This window comes from Sebastes umbrosus, chromosome 4 (assembly GCF_015220745.1).
Source record: "Sebastes umbrosus isolate fSebUmb1 chromosome 4, fSebUmb1.pri, whole genome shotgun sequence".
NCBI lineage: Eukaryota > Metazoa > Chordata > Actinopteri > Perciformes > Sebastidae > Sebastes > Sebastes umbrosus.
Genome location: NC_051272.1, coordinates 25622322 through 25637320, shown reverse-complemented (window position 1 = coordinate 25637320; position 14999 = coordinate 25622322). Strand labels below are relative to the sequence as shown.

The 14999-nt window shown below is 39.0% G+C and overlaps 2 protein-coding genes across 7 annotated transcripts in view; both read right to left on the bottom strand.

Moving 5' to 3' along the window:
- Positions 1 to 14999, bottom strand: part of fa2h (fatty acid 2-hydroxylase) — a 66659-nt gene that overhangs the window by 13005 nt on the left and 38655 nt on the right. The window contains exons 3-7 of one of the 2 annotated variants that reach the window (XR_005206620.1): positions 12177 to 12319; positions 11344 to 11444; positions 10963 to 11135; positions 10120 to 10372; positions 8453 to 8774 (exon numbers count right to left, since the gene is read on the bottom strand). Coding sequence is in view for 1 of the 2 variants with exons in the window: in XM_037767497.1 (XP_037623425.1) it covers positions 8707 to 8774; positions 10120 to 10372; positions 10963 to 11135; positions 11344 to 11444; positions 12177 to 12319 (738 nt within the window). In the remaining variant the exon portion in view is untranslated. Of the gene's footprint in view, positions 1 to 7680; positions 8775 to 10119; positions 10373 to 10962; positions 11136 to 11343; positions 11445 to 12176; positions 12320 to 14999 lie in introns of those variants that run through there. The other variant, XM_037767497.1, reaches the window with a different exon arrangement.
- Positions 145 to 4282, bottom strand: LOC119486940 (cilia- and flagella-associated protein 251-like). Of its 5 annotated transcripts, none has more exons than XM_037767500.1 (4): positions 4128 to 4282; positions 1219 to 2436; positions 849 to 1110; positions 145 to 658 (listed from the first exon to the last, which is right to left on the bottom strand). In XM_037767500.1, exons 1-2 carry the CDS (start codon positions 4201 to 4203, stop codon positions 1472 to 1474), a joined length of 1041 nt encoding a protein of 346 aa, XP_037623428.1. In that variant the 5' UTR covers positions 4204 to 4282; the 3' UTR covers positions 145 to 658; positions 849 to 1110; positions 1219 to 1471. The 5 variants fall into 5 exon arrangements, with proteins under 5 accessions (XP_037623428.1, XP_037623430.1, XP_037623429.1 ...); XM_037767502.1 differs by having other exon boundaries at positions 849 to 1035; XM_037767501.1 differs by having other exon boundaries at positions 1299 to 2436.

Here is a 14999-nt window from a genome sequence, read left to right as displayed (position 1 = left end):
ATGAAATTCCACCTGAAAATATTGCACAGTATGAATGAATTACACCTGAGTAGTAATGATATTGCACAGTCAGTGTACAGTAAAGTGCAGTTATTGTCAGTTTTTGGTGTGTATGTGGTGTAAGTGGTCTACTGGGAGCAGTGCTGGTTGTGGAGTCTGACAGCTGCAGGAAGGAAGGACCTGCGATAGCGCTCCTTTTTATTTAAATCAACATGTAATATGTACATATACATATGAGTATTACTAACAACATTATTAATAACAGTAATGCCTATGAGTCAAATGAGGTTAAAATCCAAAACACACTAAATCATACTGATTATAATATTTTTTTTTGTTTTTTAAGATGTCATACATTGTCAGATTTCTGATTTAGGTTGCACGCTTGTGAGGAGCTCCCCCAGCCCATCAGCACAGAAGAAGCATATAGAAACAACACGTCCTCTGTGCTGGTCGGGAGGGGACGGTCCTCATCGTCCTGGCTGGTGGGTGGAGCGGGTGGTGTCGGCGGTTGGGCGGGGGGGGGGACTCATTAGGGTGCTGAGAGTGGTTCAGTGGTCCGCTGTGGTGCTGCTCGGTCTTCCTGGGGTCTGATTGGTTGGTTGTCGTCCACTCTCAGCTGCCCCAGGAGGCCAAAAACACAGAGGAGTCCTGCCCTCTGAAACGCAAACACAAGTCATGAATTCTTCTGAACTCAACTATACAACCTTTACATTGTTGTGTCGAATGTGGCCTCCAATGATGGAGCGGTATTATAAACAATGGATAATATTCAAGAATCCACACACATAAAGTTAACTTGATGTCTCTACTGGTACCTCTGTAATCTCAGTGAGGGGATTACTTACTGAGTTCACTGAAATAAAGGCGACGCCGCTCTCCATCTGGTCCTGTATTCCTCCATCCTTCTCATCTGGTCCTGTAGTCTTCCTTCCTTCTCATCTGGTCCTGTTTTCCTCCATCCTTCTCATCTGGTCCTGTAGTCTTCCATCCTTCTCATCTGGTCCTGTAGTCCTCCATCCTTCTCATCTGGTCCTGAAAGAGACTTGAAGACTTTACTCATTGTTAGTAGTTACTACTTTACGTCTGTCTGGTACCGCCACCTGACACCTAATTAAAAAACAAAAAGATAGAGAGTTAGTAAAATAAACAATCTTTGAATTACTGCTGAGACTTTCAGGAGACTTGTGTTAATGCTGTCATTAAGTGTTGACTTACCTTTGTCTGGTACAGCCACTTATACGTTAAAAAGAAAAATACATAACAGAATAACAACCATTAACCAGAAGTTAACTCACCTCTGGTATCAGTATCCAGCATCACCAACTGTTACTCAAAATGAAAATCAATATAAAAAAGCTCTGCAAGATGCAACCTATGGCCAACCCCGCCAGACATGTGGGAAGGCTGCCTTGGGGCTTTATCAGTCCTGCCAGAGGCAAAGGTTTTAACATCCTGCAGCAAACAGGACTCAGTCTGAATCTGAGTCGCTGTCATCAGGCGAGGGCTGCCAGTATCTCCTGAAGCCGTACCTGTAGTCCTCTTCCCTGCTCCGGGTAGTAGAGGTTCCGAGGCCTGAAGTGTCCTCACACTGGCGCTGCCTCTTCACATCTCCCTTCTCTGTGCAGCCCTCTTCCCAGCTCCTCTTTGTGGAGCAGCTGAGGCCTGAGGTCGAGGAAGCAGACTCTTGTGACCTTGGACAGACGGAGGGTCGACCTTCTTCGGGACGTTCCACTTGCTGCGCAGGAAGAATACCGAAAGGAAGAGGAGAGAGGGAGAAATCCAATCTCTGTCGAAATCCCTGCCAAGCGCTCTGAGGTGGGAGCTGCTGGGCGAGAGGGGAGCGAGGTCTGATGTTGCCATCATCATCATCATCTTCAGAGTCCTCTTCATCCTCTTCTTCCTCTTCTTCCTCTACTTCCTCTTCTTCCTCTTCTTCCTCATCTTCCTCATCTTCCTCGCACATGGAGCTGTACCCGGAATCGCTGCTCTCCCAGTTAGACCAGGCGTCTTCGTCTTCGTCGTCCTCATCCTCGTCCTCATCCTCGTCCTCATCCTCATCCTCGTCCTCATCCTCATCCTCATCCTCATCCTCATCCTCATCATCATCCGAATCCGAATCCGAATCCGAATCCGAATCCTCAAAGGGGAATTGGGAAATGAACTCACCTTCATCCAGAACATCAACCTCAACTTGACCTTCCTCTTCCTCCTCCTTGTCGCCCTCACTGTCAGCGAGGAGCAGTAACTGAGCTACGTCCTCAAGAAAAGCAGAAAGCTCAACCTCACCTTCATCAACAGCAATCTCAACCTCACCTACCTCTTCCTCATAAGGAGAGATGAGGATAGGGAGATTACCGTCATCGTCGTCGACGTTCCTGATGACTTCAGGGAGGCCATCTTGTGCAGGACGCTCGATGATGTAGTTCACACCACCTGAGGGGAAAAATTAAAAATAACATGAAACAATATTGATTAAGTTCGCAATAATCAAATAAAAAGAAAATTAGAAAAAAGACGAAGCCACCAACACACACGGGGCTCCGCCTTTTAACAGTAATATCAAACACTGTGCAGCTCTGCCTCTGTTAGTCTGAACAGCTGAGGAAGAGAGAGTCAGTTAATGCTGCCATCATGCGACACTTCATGATCAACATTATCTTTATTATTATTTGTTAATGTTGGAAAAAAAGTCCTTTTTCACAAAGAAGAACATTTTGACGATATATATTCTAAGTATATTCAAATATGTAGTTGAAGAGTTTGACTCATTCTGGAGATTAAAAGCAACTATTTTGTGATTGGAAATATAAACAGAGAACACATAAATCAACAGCGACATTATTATTATTATTATTAATATTATTATAACAACAATAATGCCAATAATAATAATGATAATAATTTAACTTTATAGACTGCACATATGTACATATTACATTTATTTATTGTACATACTACATTTATTTATTGACGGACTGTACACACTATGTTCACCCATTCACTCTGTATCTTTTATATCTCTATTATTGTTTTTATAATGTTTGTATACCTTTACCTCTCCTATGTTTCACTTTGTTTGCTGATGTTGCTGCTTTGACACCTGAATTTCCCTCCGAGGATTAATAAAGGTTCATCTTATCTTATCTTATCTTATCTTATTAATAATAATACTAATAATACTAATAATAATGACAATAATAATAATGATAATAATAATAATAATAATAATAATAATAACAACTAGTAACTCCATTACCCAGTTTTTGTTATTATATTAATAATATTATTACTACTATTTCTATATATGTCAGAAACAGTGTAGGGTTGATAATAAAAAGCTTTTAATCATAGGGTGAACATGAACAAGGCTTCATAATTGTTGGAGGAGGAGAGGAGGAGCTCGCTGAGCGCTTTTACGCACGTCTCTTTCCACTTTTCTGATCTGGATTCATATTCCAGCCTTCTTTAGACCAAAACAGCAAGCTGCATGCGTCATTACGCACAGTGAACCATGGCTGTACAGTACATGCATCCAAAATGAGCACAGTAACCTCTTTAGTTTATTATTGTCCCACTTTATGAGTTAATGTGATGAACTAAAAGGAGCAGATCTTTTCTACAACAAGTCAAAACAAACTGACTCAGGCTGCATCCACACAGAAGAACGTGCCTAGTTTGATCACACCTGGACGTCATGACGTCAGCTCCTAATAGTTCCATCGTTTCCATGGTGAGCAACTAAAATGGATTTTTAGCATTTTATGAAATTTGGCCATCTTTTTTTTCTGTATTTTCTGTAATTTGAGGAAGATTTGATGCCCTCAAACCTAAATAACAGTGTTTTCAAACCACTATACTGATTATTAACCCATTCCACAGCTATTTAACATATTCTGTCCATTAAAATAATCATTTTACTCAGAGAAATCGTCCAATGAGTGTCTGTTTTCACCAAATAATAATAACCAAATGTTTTTTTCTAACAGGCCTAATAACATGGTGTGAACTGTTCACCCATAAACTCACAAAGTTACACTGATTTCTACACTGAGAAAGCTTTTAAGGGGTTTTAAGTGGGTGAATCAATAAATAAAAGGATCAAATGGATGTAAAAGTTGTCTTACCTGGCCTGTTGTTGTCCAACTCACAGGCGACTCCCATCAGCTGCTGCTCCTCCATCAGTGGTCTGCTGAGGGCCATCTTCAAACTCCAAGAGTTTTCTTCACAAAAGGTTTTCAACTCCAAAGTGCCAAAGTCCAAATGCAAAGAGACGGTCAGAATGATCTGCAGCCCTTTTATACCTGACAGCTCATCACTCTGTTGCCATGGCAATCAGTGACACACAAGACTCACAGACAGGAAGTTTTTATTCATTTTATCTTATTTTACTATTTTATTTTCATTTTTTCTTAAATCCTGGGTTGTAAACCTGTTTCCTTCTTCATACATATTAAAGCCAGCATTACAGTGTAGCGTCAGATCTTCAGCAACCAGCATTCACACCGCAATTTCTTCAGAAATTGCTTTTCTAGTTTTATCTTATTTCACTATTTTATTTAAATTTTTTCTTAAATCCTGGGTTTGTAAACCTGTTTCTATAATATCCTACTCATGGTAATGCAACAAATCTGAATTTTATATTGAAAAGGACATAGAAAGAAAGAGAGAGAGTTCAGGAGAGATCAAGTAGACCAACAGATGATGTCTGTTGTCCAAGTTTTGTGTCCAATGTTGATGTGTAGCTGTGCATTATAGACATGATCAGATCAGATCTATCAGGAACGACACACCTCATGCCTCCATAATGATAAACAGTTTTTCATCTTTTCCTTTCCTTACATTTTATTTGTTGTATAATTTATTTTATTTTTTATATTATTTTTATACTGTAAAATATATTTTCAAAATTGTAATGAAAAATCTGAACATGTATATTAATCTACTGTATTAAACTTTTGTAGGAAAGTATTATATATATATATACAATATATACAATATATATATATATATATACACACACACACACACACACACATATACAGTATATACAGTATATACTGTATATATATATATATATATATATATATATACAGTATATATATACACACACCACACACACACACACACACACACACACACACACATATATATGTATATACACACACATGTGTATGTCTGATGACCTATAAAATTGTAAATGGACATGCTCCTTTCTACTTGTCTGAAACCTTCTACTGCAATCAGGATTCTGCTCTCAGAGTAGAGGGCTCCTGTCTGTCCCCAGAGGGAAAAATAAGTCAGCAGGCCAAAGGGCCTTTTCTTATCGAGACCCCTAACTTCTCCCATGTGTATCAAGACCCAAAAATGCTGGCTCCTACTCAAAGCGTAGAAGCAAAGAGGCGAAACTCCTGTGTTTTTTTTTGACAACAGCCACTAGATGGCCCTGCTGTAGCAGTAACTCCATGCCCAGTGTGTAGAACAGGCTTTCTGTAAAAAAAAATTAAAAAAAAGTCTCTAAAAGCCCAAGCTGAGATGGAGGTAGCGTCACTCTGACATCATCACATTTCTTCCTCCAGACCCACAGAAGACATTATATAACTGCTTTCAGATGTTGAGTAGAACTTCCCCTTGAAACCAAATCAATGTAAACCAGTTAGAGTGCTCCTTAAATGAATAATAAACAGTGTTCAAACAAAAAGTACAAGACAGACCAACGTCAGAAATATACAGACATTTATTTACAAATACGTTTGCATTTGCATAGACAATTTAAAATTCCAAAATAAAAGTTATAAGATATTATAGTAAACAGATTTAGGAAATATTATTTTATGCTGCATAATTTAGCACAAGGAAAAAGTTCACTTGTCAGAATCAAGGCGTACGAGCTGTTGTCTTTCATCTCTATCATATAAATATACATAAATAAGATCTGTATGTACTTCATTCCAACAGGTGCAATCGTTTCACTTTGCCGAGCAGACGTCACAATCAGTATGCATTATTACGCTCATCATCATCATCATTAATATTATTGACGTCACTTTCTCCATCATAACGAGATGAAAAATAATCTTTGGTTCTCTCTGAAGCAATGTTTTTGTGATACATAGTCATTATATCAAAGTCAGAATTCTTCCTTCATGATGCCGTTAACATTCATTATCAAGTGGACTGTGTGCAGCGTGAGACAGACAGTGTTATGGTTTTATATAAATGGTTTTGGTGACACAGCCAAGGTCAAGGTTTACCTGAAGATTTAATTATTATTGCTGCACTGAGTATTAAGAAAAAAAGCAATGCAAATGGAATTATTTCACTTCATTATTATCATTTTACTCTTCTTCAAAAAATATTAGAATAGTCTGAAATAGATTTTGCATGTTATTTTACACAAGTAAGAATATGTACATATTTATTATGTAAGTGGGAGTCTTTCTTCAAACTAGAAAAGTGGATAAAAAATGATTTTCTGCAGTTGTAGTAAATTCTCACTACCTATTTATGTAAAGGGTTTTAATCATAATTAAGTTTGTTCTGCTTTAGTTGTCAGTGTTGTTGTTCAGAGGAGACATTTTGAGGATCCGCCAGTCGCTATCAAGACCTGCTGCTGTCCAGTCAGATGGATCATCCATCGTCATCCTGCTGGGATCTGCAGGGCCACTAAAAACTAAAAACAGTGGCTTTAAATGGATGGAGTGAAACATTTTTCACCTTCGTCTTCCAAAGACTTCGAGATCTGCTTCGTCTTTGTTGAAATACATTTTGAAAATATTTTTTCTTGGAGAAAATAAACCCACTCTTGTCCCTCCTGTGACCTTTAACCCCGAGATTCCCACAGCAGGAAGTCTGACAGGCTGGCCTCATGCCTTCAGCTCTGTCCCTCTGAAACCATGACAACACTCTACATCCATCTATCTTTACATCCAAATGTTTCCTTAATGTCTGACCAATAAGAAAACATCTGCTCACTCTGACAACATAAAGCTGCCGCGATTAAAGAGTTTCCTCTTCTGTACAAAACATCTTACAAAATATGTTTTCTACATCTATGTTGTATCAATAATGGCGAAAAGAAAACGGAGGAAATATTACAAACGACTTGCAAAAATATATCTCCACAGTGGTTTCAAACATTTAGGACATTAACAATACATTGCATTAGTGCCCTACAGTATGATTTCACTTCTGCAGCTTTGCTGATAATTAATAAATTAGATCTAAACTGCCAAATGGATCTCAGCATGTTCAAATATCTGAAACCGAACGCTCTCTGTTCACAGCTGTTTCCAAAAACTACAATGTGAGGCCAAACATGGTGGAGGGAACTCGTGTTGACTGTTACAAACCTGCAGTGTAAGAAAGGGTAGCAGCATAGCAGGGTAGCTTAGTGGCCGACGGCAAAAAAAGAAGTAGTGATGAGGAATGTTCAAGCTTCAGATAGTGCGGAGGGAGGATAAAGGTAAAGTTTCTTTCCTGGTCAGTTTGTGGGCTCTCTCTCTCTCTCACTCAGTCTCTACACACACTCTCTCTCTCCATCACACATCACATCCCCGTCCTTCTCTGTCTTCCGCATTCACTGACCACCTATCACTTCCTTTTCCCTCTGTCATCCTCTGAGGGAAGCTGGGACAAAATATGTGTGTGTGTGTGTGTGTGTGTGTGTGTGTGTGTGTGTGTGCTAGGGCTGTCCAGAATACTGTTTTTCGGGAAGCATACATTATTATTACATACTTATATATCATTTTTTTTTTTTTTTTTTTTTTTTTTAAATTTAAAAAACGAAGCATTCGAATAGTGATTTGGAGGTTGAATACCATGGCAACAGTTGAAGCTTCGAAGCATTCGGGTCAGCCCTAGTGTGTGCACAATTCCATTGGTCAATGTGGGTCTAAATCAGTGGTTCTCAAACTTATACGCATATTAACTGTAACTTTCCTAAAATAATAATAATCTGTTGTTTTTCTTCAGGTGACATTAAGTATATAACTAATAATGTTTTGAAAAGTATTAATATGTTTACATTTTCCTATGATGTTGTTTCTTATAGTTCATTCAGTCGGTAGTCCTAGTACCAGAAACCAGGAAAAGAGCGTGCATTTCGTATTTTCGTTTGTATTTTTTGAGTTTCTTCAGTGTAATTTTGAATGTGCTCTACAGTATTATACAGCTATAGAAGAATTCTGTAATTCCTTCAAATTGAATTAAACCACATCAATCAAAATATATACTGTGCACATGCTTGTACTGTATGTGTGTCTGTTCATATGCGTGTGTCTCTTTCTCTCCGTGGCCCACCTCCGATGACTTGGCTGGGGATGTCAGTGCGGTAAAGTGGACCGTAGTAGTAGATGTTGGTTATTTAAAAAATGGCTAATAACAGTGCAGGAATGATTACAGTGTGGACTGGTCAACACACACACACACACATACACACACACACACGCACACACACGCACACACCCACATGACTGAGGTCAGGCAAAGACTGTGTTGCTGGCTGGAATCAAAAAGCATGGCTGATAGAGTATGGATTAGTTGCAGTGGCCCAGGAGACCTCAGAAGTGGAACTTCCTCCTTGGCTGTGAAAGCTATGGCTGCAGAGATTGAACTACGGGTGTCAGGGTGGTTATAGCATGTGGGCTGGTTGCTAGGGAGGGTGGTTGATTAGTCCTGTGGCCCTTCAGGAGAGCCGTTTTTGTGTTAGAACTTCTCATCAGGGATGACTGTGTTGAAGGGGTGATCCCAGAACGTGGAGGTGATTCCAAAACCTGGAAGGAGAAATAAATATTACATTAGATAGATCAGACAAAAACAGAAGCAAGGAGACTCAAACCTAAAAATCTAATAGGATCTTTCTGGGTCTTCATCTATCTACCTCTGAAGCCTAATGGAAGTGATGCACTGAACTGTCTGTTGAACTGTATAAGTGATATAAAGCAGTGGCTGTCACAACATTTCCTTCATTTAAATGAAGGTAAAACTGAATGCATTATGTTTGGTACTTCGTGCATGACTAATGTTGCAGTCTCAAGCTTTCATGCTCTGGCTTCTTATTTCAAACCAACTGTAAAAAACCTGGGGGTGACATTTCACAGCTGTTTGAAATTTGATAAACAGATTAACTCTGTTGTTCGAATGAGCTTTTTCCAGCTTTGTCTTCTGACTAAAGTTAAGCCCTTCCTCAATCGGCACGATCTTGAGAAGGGAATTCACACCTTTATTAGCTGGAGACTTAACTATTGTAATGCACTGTATGTTGGTCTCAACCAGTCTTCCCTCGCGCGCCTCCAACTTGTGCAAAATGCTGCTGCTCGCTTTTTAACTAACACTTCCAGACGAGAACCCATTACCCCCGTACTTTACTCCCTCCAGTGGCTTCCAGTTTGCTTTAGAATTGGTTTTAAGCTCTTGATGTTTGTTTTTAAAGCCGTTAACGGCCTTGCCCCACCTTATTTGTCAGAGATGTTAACTCTCCGCGAGCAGAACAGGGCTTTGCGGTCATCGGGTCAACTTTTTTTAGAAGTCCCGACGTCGAGGTATAAGCTGTGGGGTGATCGTGCTTTTGCTCTCGCTGCTCCTAAACTATGGAACAAGTTACCCCCTGATATATGCATTATCACTGACCTAGTACTTTTTAAATCTAAGCTCAAGCCTTTTTTATTTAGATTGGCTTTTAATACCTAGTAGCGCTGTGACATTTTCCCTGTGCTTTTTATGTACCTTTTTATGATTTTACGATATGTTGTTTTTTATTCCTGTTATTTTTTTATGTTAATGTGAAGCACTATGGGTACCTTTTGGCTATTGTAAAGGGCTATACAAATAAATGTTGATTGATTGATTGGTCTACACCCTGTATAGCCGGGTTTCCACCAAAAGTTCCCAGGACTTTTAGTCCCTAGAACTACTTTTCCAGGAACTAAAAGGTTCCCCCAAGCAGGGCCTTTTTGGGGGGTAAAAAGGCCTCATAAAATGTCCCCGGTACTTAACTTAGACCCTGGTCCCTACGGTCGAAACGCAATGAGTTCCTAAAAAGGTTCTTAGTTCCGGGTTAACGTTCCTGCGGTGGAAACAAGGCTTTAGTATATCAAATGTCAGGTTTCCAGTGCTCACCTGCTCTCTGGTGCTCAAAGTGGTGTTTCACGTGGTAGGCCTTCAGGCTGTACATATACGAGCCTCTCTTTGGCGAACCGTAGTGAAGGTAGTAGTGGATCATGTCATACACGACGTAGCCGCACAGTCCTCCGACAAACACGGATGTCCCGAGGATCTCTGGGAGCGTGCTGCAGAGGGTCAGGTAGAAACTTCCCACCACTAAGGAGGCCAAGCCGGGGGGGAAGACCAGCCGAGAGCCGTCAAACGGAGACTGTGGAGACAGACATCATACACTCAGACATGATGCTGTAGAAGCAACAGATAGAAACTAGCAAAGAAAAAAAGGTTAAAAGGAGGAATTCATTAACAGAAGTTGACAATACTGTATGTAGTTTTTCAAAAGCAAAAAAGCATGTTTATTTTAAAGAGAACTTATTATGTTTTTTCCCTTTCCTTTAGTGCATTATATCGTTTTTTTGCGCATGTCAAAGGAGCTCAAACAGAGCGTTTCAGACAGAGGGTGAAAAGAGGGGCTGTAGCACAGCCGCTATGAGGAAAGTAAAGTTGTTGTTTCTTTAACATTAAAGCATTTAAACATGTTCTAGTAGAAACCTGTATGTATCTAAAAATAAGCACAATAGGTCCTCTTTAAGGGAATCATAAATGATCAATGTCAATTATAAAAATTGATAACACTCGAAAACTATGTGGAAAAGAGAGAAAGGTATTCATTACCAGCAATAAAGAATTATTTATTAATTATGCCATAAAGTAGACATAATAAACAAACAACAGTTTATGATTAAACCAGTTTTATGATCCTGAGATCTGCCCCGTCCGTCGGTGGCAGTGTGTGTGTACCTTGTGGTGCTGTCCGTGCAGGAGGAAGTGTATCATGATGAGGTAGTAGTTATGGGCTGGTGGTTTCATGTGAAAGACAAAGCGATGGATGCAGTACTCGATGAACGACCACAAGAACCAGCCCGTCAGAAAGAGCAGTGGGAAAATGTACTTATGGATCGGGATAGAGAAGTCTGGGAACACACACAGATATTGACATAGACATACACACATTAACTGGACATGAAAATGATGACGACAAACATGTTGTATTGTATGGTTGAATGTGGACTTGCAAATGAAAATGAAAGTATGCAAAAGTCTTTGGTGCCTATGTGTTCATAATGTCAGCATGCATGATATGGCTGTGTGTGCAGGCAAGCATGTGTGTGTGTGTGTTACCTGAAGTGAGGTCTAGCCTGGTGGTGCCCTTTGCCAGGGTGGTGTAGCAGTACCAACTGTAATAGAAGACGATAGGAAGCCACACCACTGGTACCCAGTACCTGTAGCAAGAGAGCATATAGCATTATGGTTGTACTCTCAATCCTTTTTAATGAAGAAATGTCCTTTCTGCCACATTTGTTTTCTATTTTCTATCATATATCATATCATATTTAAAGCGCTTTGAATGATCGTAAGACTAGAAAAGAGCTATATAAATGCAAGTCCATAGTCCATATTGAGGGACATGCAGCCTAATGATCAGAGGAGCAGGAACGTCTATCTGAAGCTGCTCTTGAAACCACTAGCTGCTCCAGTGTAGCTGCTTGTTGAACTTAAAACAGGCTTAGGAATCACTGACGACAACCGTTTGTACCCAAACTTTTTTATCAGACGTACCCCCCACAGCCCATTCAGATGAGCTCAAGTACCCCTTCTTTGAGACCACCCTTCATGTACACTGTTAATTATCTAGGAGTGGATATCAGTACAATACTCTTATATGCAACTTGCAATTTTTAGGTTGAAGCAGGCTCAGTTTTAAAGCTAGAGTGAAGATACTGGCATCATATGAAACTAGAAAAGGAAGGAGGCTAAATAATGCTCAAAACTTGTGCAAAAGTTTTTACAGACTTGTCCACTTTATGATAATCACATGCAGTTTTGGGCAAGTCATAGTCAAGTCAGCACACTGACACACTGACAGCTGTTGTTGCCTGTTGGGCTGCAGTTTGTCATGTTATGGTTTGAGCATATTCTTTATGCTAAATGCAGTACCTGTGAGGGTTTCTTACCAGGAAGTCTTGGTGCTGGCCTCCATGAAGGGGTTTCCAAACAGTCTGATCGGTCTGTCGACCGGCTGGTGAACCCACGCATCATATTTCTCTCCGAGGTGGCCAACCTGCCATGCAAGGGGCTTCCGCCAGTCCACCAAATCCTGCAGAGATACAACCAATGAGAAATGAGTCAAACATGTTCTATACAGGTAAATGTGACTGTGCTGGAGAAAGCTCCCAGACCAGTGTGTTTTAACAGAAACGCCGTTGCCTCCAGCAGCTGGCAGCAGAGAGTTAAAAGCTGATGACCTGCTGGAAGACTTGTCAAACCAGGAAGTGACTGCTTGTATGTTTGGTGTTTGTATCAGTAATGATGGAAGGTTCTGAGTCCAAAGACCAGAGAGTGAGCTACCTTCATAAGCTTTTTACAAGCTCCTCGTGCTTACAGCCACATGTGAGAGACATGCAGCTCTGGTGTGGATGAACAATGAAGATACTGTAGTAGAGTAAAGTTCCACACTGATCTGTGGTCAGTTTTGTAACATCCATAGGATAGTGGAGTACAGTAAAACCATGACCAGGGTAGAAGAGATCACATTAAAGCAGACAGTCGACACTTTAAACCTCTGAAGCATCATATGATTCCAACTCTTGCCCTTCTAAATAGTGTTTATTATTTATTATTTGGGAAATGATGATTGTTGCAGAGGTGATGTTGTCCCTCTTATGACACATAAGATAATAAAAATTCATATCAGGCACGGACTGACACAGTTACCTCAGTTTAATTACCTAGTATCAGGTTCATTAAAAGTAATTGCAGGTTACCGCCGGCTCCTAAATGATAACGTGTTTATCTCATACCCTCATTTAGACATAAACAAATCCAAAGATGTACTCTCCTCAGCTGTGAAATCTACCACACGACTGTATCTGACATCTTCACTTCCACACCAATCATAAATACATTCACTCAGACTGACAGTTTAGCATGCGGTGGCCCTTTTGCTGGCACTGACTGGTCAGCCACCCGTCACATCACTTTAAGGTTTACAAGTTATCAACATCAGAGAATTGCCTCGTAACACCCACCTCTGTCCTTTATTACCTCCGTTCACTCAGGACAAAATCATATCATAAATGGATCTTATTGTGTTTTTGTGTGGATGGTAAGTAATGCATTGCAGTACACATATAAGGCTAGAACAAAAATAACCAGTCTGCAAAAAAACTAAATAAATAAATAAAAAAAAATACTTAAAATGTGAAATAAACTTAATTCATATTTTGCACAAAAGCTAAAATAAACAAACGTATTTTGCAGCTTTGCACACAAAACTACTTTCTCAAATTTTATGCGTAAGTACAGAGCTCAGTGAATGTGTATATAGTATGTATCATCATAAATAAAGTACACTGATTTTCATTTTAAGTGATGAGAATTTGACACTAATAGCTGCAGGTGTTGTATGGTAGCGTAATATGTAGCACTGCTACTCCCTGAGCTAAAGCTTTGTTGTCTGTACAATCAAAGTCATATTGTAATTAGGGCTGTCAATCGATTAAAATATTTAATTGCAATAAATCGCAAATTAATTTCACATTTTTTTATCTGTTCAAAATGTACCTTAAAGGGAGATTTGTCAAGTATTTAATACTCTTATCAAAAATGCAAGCGTGTAAATATGCTGCTTTAAGCAAATGTCTGTATATATTTATTACTGGAAATCAATTAACAACACAAAAACAATGACAAATATTCTCCAGAAACCCTCACAGGTACTGCATTTAGCATAAAAAATATGCTCAAATCATAACATGGCAAACTGCAGCCCAACAGGCAACAACAGCTGTCAGTGTGTCAGTCTGCTGACTTGACTATGACTTACCGCAAACTGCATGTGATTATCATAAAGTGGGCATGTCTGTAAAGGGGAGACTTGTGGGTACCCATAGAACCCATTTTCATTCACATATCTTGAGGTCAGAGGTCACGTTAAATAAAGTACATTGACTCATTTTTAGTGATGAGTATTTGAGACTAATACCTGTAGGTGTAGTATGGTGGTGTAATGTAAATCACTGCTACTCCCTGAGCTAAAATTTTGTTGTTGGTACCTTACAAGCTGTAAGCTGCCAGATGTTCATGCTGGGGAACTCTGGGTTTCATGTCAAAATTTGTCGAGAGGGAAATCTATGTTTATTAGCTGCTAGATAACTTGTCTGTACTCCATCTGTTATTGGACTGAGAGAAAACGTTCATCTTTACAAGACGTCTGGTATATTCCAAAAAAAGAAGAAGAAGTGAAACCGCCTGTCACATGGTGACGATAAGCAGACTTGTGACAAGGTTACTTCCCACAAACAAGTAGTTTGAAACAAGGTGGAAGAAGTAAGTTAATTCCACCATCATCAAGAAAATGACTCTTAAATTGAAACTCACTGGCAGGTCACATGACAAACACCACATGGATATAATGTCATTTATACTGTAGCTTACTAAATATTCTATTATTATTTCTAAGTAACACTTTCTAATAACCATCATTTATAAATGGTAAATTGATAGTTAATTAAACTTAGTTAATAATTATTTTACTGTTAACAAACAATGAAATGATAATTAATATTGCTTAGTAATTATTAGTAATGTTATTATTTATCATTAGTTAGTGTAATATGAAATAATTAGTTTATAAATTATATTATATAATAGCTGATAAGAGACGATAAACAATTATATTCTGATTAAATTAGAAAAATATTTATTATCAGTTTTTTTGTTGCACACATTATAACATTTTATATACCACATTAAGAATTTGTTAATAATTACCAAAT

What these genes read in the sequence shown, in the direction of transcription:
- LOC119486940 (XM_037767499.1), bottom strand. Translation starts at nt 4,203, where the DNA reads ATGGCCCTCAGCAGACCACTGATGGAGGAGCAGCAGCTGATGGGAGTC. An exon ending in GTTGGACAACAACAGGCCAG is followed by an intron (nt 2,437 to 4,127) that starts GTAAGACAACTT and finishes TTTTCCCCTCAG; the next exon opens with GTGGTGTGAACTACATCATC.